Genomic DNA, 8,910 nt, shown 5'->3' with positions numbered 1-8,910 from the left:
CAGACACAGACACACCCACACCAACACAGACACACCAACACAGACACACCAACACAGACACACATGCAGTCCCTACCTGACATACAGTAGCTTGGAGCATAGCGTCTAACCCTCCCTCTGGTGTGTCCATGTTGCCTGATATCCTCTGTCTCTTGATGATGCGTGTAAACTCTGACATGTTTGCCGTCATACTAAGAACATGGTGGAAGCCATGGGCTGGGCGACACTTCACCTCATAGTCACTGAGGGATATGGGTGCGGGGGGACGGGGGTGGAGAGAGGGAGAGTCACTCATCATTGAAAGAATGAAGATACCTGTCGTCCAGCAACTTGAAAGGGTTCTGTCAGTGAGTTGGTGTGTCTGTGTCCCACCCTACCTGCAGGGGTTATTTATCTTAGAGGGGTGTACATTGATGTAGGGGGAGACAGGTTTGTCAACGAAGGAGCCGAACCCCAGACGCAAATCACTGGAATGTTCTCTCATACGGTGGGACAAGGCTACGCCCACCGTCTTCAGCTGCACCAATAGGGAAACATCAGGGAGATTTACATACTGTACACCCAACCAATCACGGTAAAGAGTAAACACTTACCTAGTCAAGGTAAAAATACAAATGTCTTCATAAATCAATCTATTTCAGCTGAAATAGTATCAAAGTTTATTTGGATAATTAAAAGTGCTAAGAGTTGTGCTGTAAAAACATGATACTTTAGGTTATGTAGGTAATGTAGATAACCAGTCACTCACCTGGTCCAGGTTTTCCTGCATGGATGCTGATACGTCCACCAGGTAGTACAGATCAACAGGATACCTCTCTAACTGTTGTACTGCTACTATCACACTGGCCTCAGCACCTACACACAGTGTCATGTTGATTTGAAATAAAACAACCATTGGAATTATCACTCACCAGAGTTCTTGCAATGAAAGCAGCAGTAAAACTGGGAAACGCCGGCAGTCATGAGTCATGACGGCAGTAAAATTCCATGTGAGCGTTTAGTCATGGTAATCTCCTCTCATGCACTCTGGACATGCTTTGGTAGTACCCAACTCACTAACAACCAACAGGTCACTAATGGCCTGGTACTCAGGGCTCTATTGTCCCTCCATCAGGTCACTCATGGCCTGGTACTCAGGGCTCTATTGTCCCTTCATCAGGTCACTAATGGCCTGGTACTCAGGGCTCTATTGTCCCTCCATCAAGTCCTAATGGCCTGGTACTCAGGGCTCTATTGTCCCTCCATCAAGTCCTAATGGCCTGGTACTCAGGGCTCTATTGTCCCTCCATCAGGTCACTCATGGCCTGGTACTCAGGGCTCTATTGTCCCTTCATCAGGTCACTAATGGCCTGGTACTCAGGGCTCTATTGTCCCTCCATCAAGTCCTAATGGCCTGGTACTCAGGGCTCTATTGTCCCTCCATCAAGTCCTAATGGCCTGGTACTCAGGGCTCTATTATACCTCCATCAGGTCCTAATGGCCTGATACTCAGGGCTCTATTATACCTCCATCAAGTCATAATGACCTGGTACTCAGGACCTTATTGTCCCGCCATCAGAACAGCTGTGTACCCTGAGGCAAGGAACAGAGTGCAAGCTTTTTTTGCTACTTTCTCAAATCATCAATAGCCTGAAGTCGCATCATGCAGCCTATAAATGTTCTGATTTCTAAGACATTCTAAGGTTTGTATCATTCACAACTAAAGTTACAAATAACTCTAAATCTAGAATATAGGACCTGTTTCAAATGATCACTTTTACACTTAACATAGCCACTTAATATGAACACTGGCTCCAGAATGGGAAAAATATCCTTTCTATTTTATTCAGTTCAATTTTATTCTTCTTACTATAAAATCATATAATATAAAATAATGGCACAGGACTTATAAGCATATCTTATCAGCTAAATTAACAAGCCTACAGCCCATGAAAAGGAGCATAGCCAGATTGTCACGCCTTGACCTTAGAGAGCTTTTTATGTCTCTATTTTGGTTTGGTCAGGGTGTGATTTGGGTGGGCATTCTATGTTCTATTTTCTATGTTTTTGTATTTCTTTGTTTTGGCCGGGTATGGTTCTCAATCAGGGACAGCTGTCTATCATTGTCTCTGATTGGGAACCATACTTAGGCAGCCCTTTTTCCCCACCTGTGATTGTGGGTAGTTAACTTTGTTTGTGGCACATAGCCCTTAAGCGTCACCGTTGTTTTGTATTGTTTTGTTGGCATCCTAAATAAAAGGAATATGTACGCTCACCACGCTGTGCTTTAGTCTAGTTCTTTCCACGGCCGTGACACAGATAACATACAGTAACTCATATTCTGTTCTTCTGAAATACATTTTTTCATATCTTAATGTTTCTTTAGACCTGACTAAAATAAATATTGGATTCATTGTGATGGTGTATATTAAATTGATTTGACTTTTTAAAATGTATATGTTCCAAAGGCACGCATCAGTGGCTTGTTTGCAGCTTGTATGTGTGGAGTCCTGGAGATGCTAAATGTGTTTATGTTAATTAACGGTCAATTACTGTGAGACCAGCACTCTTTCGCATGACAATAACGGGCTGACAGAATTTCATGACCGCCACAGCCCTAGCTCAGGACAATATATACAGAACAAAAATACAAAAGCAACATGCAACAATTTCAAATATTTTACTAAGTTAAAGTTCATATAAGGAAATCAGTCAATTGAAATAAATAAATAATGCCCTAATCTATGGATTTCACATGACTGTGAATCAAGATATGCATCTGTTGGTCACAGATGCCTTAAAGGTAGGGGCGTGGATCAGAAAACCAGTCAGTATCTGGTGTGACCACCATTTGCCTCATGCAGGGCAACAAATCTCCTTCACATAGAGTTGATCAGGCTGATGATTGTGGCCTGTGGAATATTGTCCCACTTCTCTTTAATGGCTGTGCGAAATTGCTGGATATTGGCGGGAACTGGAACACGCCGTCATACACGTCGATCCAGAGCATCCCAAACATGCTCAATGGGTGACATGTCTGGTGAGTATGCAGGCCATGGAAGAACTGGGACATTTTCAGCTTCCAGGAATTGTTTGCAGATCCCTGCAACATGGGGCCATGTATTATCATGCTGAAACATGAGGTGATGACGGCGGATGAATGGCACCACAATGGGCCTCAGTCATGGTATCTCTGTGCATTCAAATTGCCATCGATAAAATGCAATTGTGTTCATTGTCTGTAGCTTATGCCTGCCCATACCGTACCTCCACCCCCACCATGGGGCACTCTGTTCACAACGTTGACATCAGCAAACCACTCACCCACACAACGCCATATACGTGGTCTGTGGATGTGAGGCCGGTATGACATACTGCCAAATGATTTAAAACAACGTTGTAGGTGGCTTATGATTGAGAAATTAACATTCAAGCCTCTGGCAACAGCTCTGGTGGACATTCCTGCAGTCAGCATGCCAATTGCACGCTCCCTCAAAACTTGAGACATCTGTGTCATTGTGTTGTGTGACAACACTGCACATTTTAGAGTGGCCTTTTATTTTTCCTAGCATAAGGTGCACCTGTGTAATGATCATGCTGTTTAATCAGCTTCTTGATATGCCACACTTGTCAGGTGGGTGGATTATCTTGGCAAAGGAGAAATGCTCACAAACAAGGATGTAAACAAATGTGTGCACCTAATTTAAGAGAAATAAGCTTTTTGTGTGTATGTCAAATTTCTTGGGATCTCTCATTTCAACTCATGAAACATGGGACCAACACTTGTTGCGTTTATATTTTTGTTCAGTGTATGTACAACATACAGCAAATAACTTGTAAAGCGGACATACATCAAGACGTACAGTAAAACAGGATATGTGCAGTCCACCATTCAGTGAGTTATTCAGTGGCAGCTATACTCTGCCCCTCACCTGGTCTGAGTGTGAGGGTGATCTCTCCCGGTGACACCTGAGTGCTGCTGGTCGTAGCATTGACCTCCACCATGACCTCTGGATGCTCTATGAACTCTAGGCCACACCCCCTCCTCGCCAGGTTCCCCACCAGGTCGCAGCGCTCTCCCACCTCCGCTCCATCCAGGAAACCCTGTTAGGGGTCAGAGGTCAGGGGTTGGAGATCAGGGCCCATACTTTTCTCTCTGCACATTATATCAGGGGTCAATTCCAATTTCAAATCACTCCAGTTAGGAGAGGTGTACTATATAGCAAGTGTAATTACACTGTAACTAACTATGTAAGTGAAGTAGGGATAAATAGCTAAGTTATTACCATCATTGCAATTCATTTTTATTGCAATTCATTTTCGATTTTCTTGAACTGAGATTTTAATCTCCTGAATTGCCTGAATAGAAACAGAGTCAGTTGACTCTGATGTTCAGTTGTATAACTGGAAATAGAAGTGATTATACTGAGGACGTGGGACTGTGTGCGTGTGAGTTGAAATTATTGTTTAGAAGCTAGGCAGTGCCTTGCAGTGACATTACACAACATAGACAATAATCACAGTATAGAAACACACTTCTGTGAGTTGGACTGTGTCAACTGTGTCATGGTTTAGGGCTTTAGAGTGCCTGGTCAAAGAGGATTACAGCCCTCTGATACTCTGGTACTACTGACACAAAACAACAGCCCTCTGATACTCTGGGACTACTGACACAAAACAACAGCCCTCTGATACTCTGGTACTACTGACACAAAACAACAGCCCTCTGATACTCTGGTACTACTGACACAAAACAACAGCCCTCTGATACTCTGGGACTACTGACACAAAACAACAGCCCTCTGATACTCTGGTACTACTGACACAAAACAACAGCCCTCTGATACTCTGGGACTACTGACACAAAACAACAGCCCTCTGATACTCTGGTACTACTGACACAAAACAACAGCCCTCTGATACTCTGGGACTACTGACACAAAACAACAGCCCTCTGATACTCTGGTACTACTGACACAAAACAACAGCCCTCTGATACTCTGGGACTACTGACACAAAACAACAGCCCTCTGATACTCTGGTACTACTGACACAAAACAACAGCCCTCTGATACCCTGGGACTACTGACACAAAACAACAGCCCTCTGATACTCTGGTACTACTGACACAAAACAACAGCCCTCTGATACCCTGGGACTACTGACACAAAACAACAGCCCTCTGATACTCTGGTACTACTGACACAAAACAACAGCCCTCTGATACTCTGGGACTACTGACACAAAACAACAGCCCTCTGATACCCTGGTACTACTGACACAAAACAACAGCCCTCTGATACCCTGGGCCTACTGACACAAAACAACAGCCCTCTGATACTCTGGTACTACTGACACAAAACAACAGCCCTCTGATACCCTGGTACTACTGACACAAAACAACAGCCCTCTGATACCATGGGACTACTGACACAAAACAACAGCCCTCTGATACCCTGGTACTACTGACACAAAACACCAGCCCTCTGATACCCTGGGACTACTGACACAAAACAACAGCTCTCTCATACCCTGGTACTACTGACACAAAACAAAACAACCGCCCTCTGATACACTGGGACTACTGACACAAAACTACAGCCCTCTGATACCCTGGGACTACTGACACAAAACAACAGCCTTCTGATACCCTGGTACTACTGACACAAAACAAAACAACAGTAAATACTGCTATGAAGAGTTAGGCCTGAATATACACCAGAGTCAATATTCAATAAAAATATTCTATAAGAGGTGTCTGTAATCAAGCAGTAAAACATAGTCTAAGAGGCAGTCCGAACTAAGAGGCATGTTCAATTGAGTATGGCTTTGATCTGTGTCTGGGAAACCCGCACTAGAGTTCTCTGTTGTGGTCGGCTCCGGTCCACTTCAACCTCTGGTTCTGTTAAGTCCCTCTAAACCACAGTCATACAGGGACTTTCCTAACAACAGACCCAATAGACTGGTACTAACAGAAACTGACAGTGTATGTTGGAGGAGTTTTCAGAATGAGTTACCCCACTCCGAGACAGGGTGTGTGTGTGTGTGTGGGGGGGGGGCTTTCCAATTCACGCACCAGTGAGCCAGCCCACTCAAGGTCTCAAGACCATTGCCCCAGGTAATGATAAGGTGTGTATGTGTGAGTGTGTGTACGTACGTATGCACACGCGCGCGTGTGTGTATGCGCGTGTGTGTGTGTGCGCGCGCGCGCGCGCGTGTGTGTGTGTGTGTGTCTTCAGGAGCTTGTGATGTCCTAGTTTACAGGTTCTCATGGTCACTTATTGGGTCAGAGTAGTACTTTACAAGAACCCAGGATTAAGGCAGAACCCAGACAGACACACACACACACACCAGGAAAGGGTTATCAACAGGGTGTATGAAAAGTGTGTTTGTGCGTTATCTATGACAGACTAAACACAGAGATAAAGCCAGAGCCTGTATAAGTGTTTAAATTACCAATCACAAATGGCCCTGCCACTAATCTATGTGCTGACATGTCAGAAAGAGCACCTTCTCTACAGACTAATGTGAATGCTCTACTCCTCACTCTCCATTCTTTCTCTCTGTGTCCCCCTTCTCTCTCTCTCTCTCTCTCTGTGCCCCCCCCTCTCCCTCTCTCTCTCTCTCTCTCTCTCTCTCTCTCTCTCTCTCTCTCTCTTTGTTTGTCCCCTCCCTTGTCTCTCTCTCTGCCCCCCTCTCTCTCCGTGTCCCCCTTCTCTCTATCTCTCTGTGTCCCCCTCTCTCCCTCTCTCTCTGTGTCCCCCTTCTCTCTGTCTCTCACTCTCTCTCTCTCCTCATTTCGCTCTCTCTTACCGCCTCAAAGCACCAGGCACACTGTGGTCCGCGTCGGAGGCACTCTGAACACGAAGAGACAGGAGGAGACGAACATACAGGCTCACCTGTGGAGAAGGATAGAGGAGAGGAGAGAAGAGGAGAGAGAATCAACACATGAAAGACTGACTGTGTGAACAGTCATTAACCATGCAGCAGTAAGGCGCTGTCAATTACCATGTTTAAATCAGGAATGTAGAGGAACAATGTAGACTCACAACAGATCAGTGTGTGTGTGTGTGCGTGTGAACAGGTGCTTCAGTGTAGTTCATGCACACAGTTATTCACAAGGTCAGTAATCACATTGCAGTCAAACACAATCATCTGACTAGTTAGTCTACAGACTAATTATTCTACAGACTGTAGAGTATACTGTGTTTCTAAACAATGTCTCACATCCATTAGAACTACGGACCTAATTCTACTACTAAGCCAATCTATGGCTCAGATCCCATGTATTCCCTGAGAGGCTGGTATTGTACAGTAATGTAGGCCACGAGAGGAATGCTGCAGATCTCAGTTTAATAATTTGTGAAATAATGAATGATGAATTAGTGAATTAACAAGCAGCTCTAACCTAATTACTGTGCCAGTTACAGCTAGATTACACAACACTGTAGGCTACAGCAGTACCTGATCAGTCGAAGCTGGTCACCTCACTTATAGATCAATAAAAATACCATGATAAACATGACTAATTCCTGAAGAGATGTATAATATAAAGCTGGGAATATAACAGTATGATACATGTATTTGATAGATGCAGTGCGTTGATAAGCCTATGTGACTGTCATTGTTATTGACTGAAACGTGTGAGTGTGACGTTCCGTTGTGAACGGCGACAGACGACCAGCCGAGACATTGTCGAGCAAGGACTACTGGCGGGACATTTATAGCTATCATCATTATCTGACAGTTCATTCTTGAAGATTCTTTCACTATTTCATCTGTCTCACCCATTCACACAATGGTGATGTTTCCATCTATTAATGATGAGTGAGTGCATTAATTCCACAGTAGCCTAACCTACCTATCCAGGTATATTCTGTCACTCACCGGAATGAGAGCTCCCGCCGATGATGTTAGCGGCCAATACCACGCAGAGCAGCACGCAATGCAGACTCGGGTAACCGTATTTATGTAGCCAGGAAGTCATATCTACACCGGGGGCAGGCTGTAGGAATCGGGTAAGCTCGAGACACCGGCAGCAGGCATGCAGCTCCGGTCACCGCCTACTACTGACACTCTCCAATAATGGGAATCAACCGGGAAATACCGCACGACCGCGTGAACAAGAGGCAGCGCCAGGAATGAATGGTGCGTCGTTGGGGCATTGTTGTTTGTTTTCTTTCCGCCCAATAACCTTCTTATCCAAACAGACGATTATTCCCAGAAATCTGATTCACGTGGAGTTGCCTTGGCAAGCTCTTTATAGTGCGAATGAGAAAGTGAAAACGAGACATCTCTCTTTCTCTCTCTATCGTGCATTTATTCCAGCCCGCAGCAGGTGTAGTGACGTTTTATGCACCCCCCGTCACATACTGTGTCCCGGGAGAGACTTCACTGAGCTCATTCAAACAGCAACCCCAGTGTCTCAGCGCGCTCTCGTTCCTCTCCTTTGTTTCTATCGTTTTCTTCTTTGCAATGTTTCAGCGTTGAGCGTCTCACGACCATATGCTGATTGTAAAGCCCAGCCTAAAAAATCTGTCTCTCTCTTGGTTTTATGCTGTGCACTGACTCAGGCACCGTCATGGCAACGATGCTTCCCACACATGTGAGAGAGAAATGTTCTACAGTAAAATACTTTGTGTGTGTGTGTGTGTGTGTGTGTGTGTGTGTGTGTGTGTGTGTGTGTGTGTGGGAGGCTTTGACACTACTGTTTGATTAAGTTCTTCAGACCCATTGTGTTATTATGAAGTGTCTCACTAGTGTTAGTCTAATGTTGTTGTTGTCTGATGCCAGGTGGGGGAGTAGTGTGTGTGTGTGTGTGTGTGTGTCTGAGAGAGAGAGACAGTCAGGGTAATAAAGACAGAGTGTAGTTCACAGTCCCATGTTAAGGGGGTTAGTCTATTATAAAGAAAGATTCCTGCGACATAGAGT

General features: G+C 44.8%; 1 protein-coding gene across 1 annotated transcript in view; it reads right to left on the bottom strand.

Moving 5' to 3' along the window:
• The window catches only part of itgb8 (integrin, beta 8), a 19,141-nt gene extending 10,602 nt beyond the window's left edge, over positions 1-8,539 (bottom strand). The window contains exons 1-6 of the mRNA XM_029646221.2: positions 7,867-8,539; positions 6,793-6,878; positions 3,912-4,083; positions 749-855; positions 378-517; positions 77-242 (exon numbers count right to left, since the gene is read on the bottom strand). Of these exons, the coding sequence (XP_029502081.2) occupies positions 77-242; positions 378-517; positions 749-855; positions 3,912-4,083; positions 6,793-6,878; positions 7,867-7,966 (771 nt within the window). The 5' untranslated portion in view covers positions 7,967-8,539. The remainder of the gene's footprint in view (positions 1-76; positions 243-377; positions 518-748; positions 856-3,911; positions 4,084-6,792; positions 6,879-7,866) is intronic.
• Positions 8,540-8,910: the final 371 nt, after the last annotated feature.

This window comes from Oncorhynchus nerka, linkage group LG4 (genome assembly GCF_034236695.1).
Source record: "Oncorhynchus nerka isolate Pitt River linkage group LG4, Oner_Uvic_2.0, whole genome shotgun sequence".
In the NCBI taxonomy this organism is placed as follows: domain Eukaryota; kingdom Metazoa; phylum Chordata; class Actinopteri; order Salmoniformes; family Salmonidae; genus Oncorhynchus; species Oncorhynchus nerka.
This window is presented reverse-complemented; position numbering and strand designations above follow the sequence as displayed.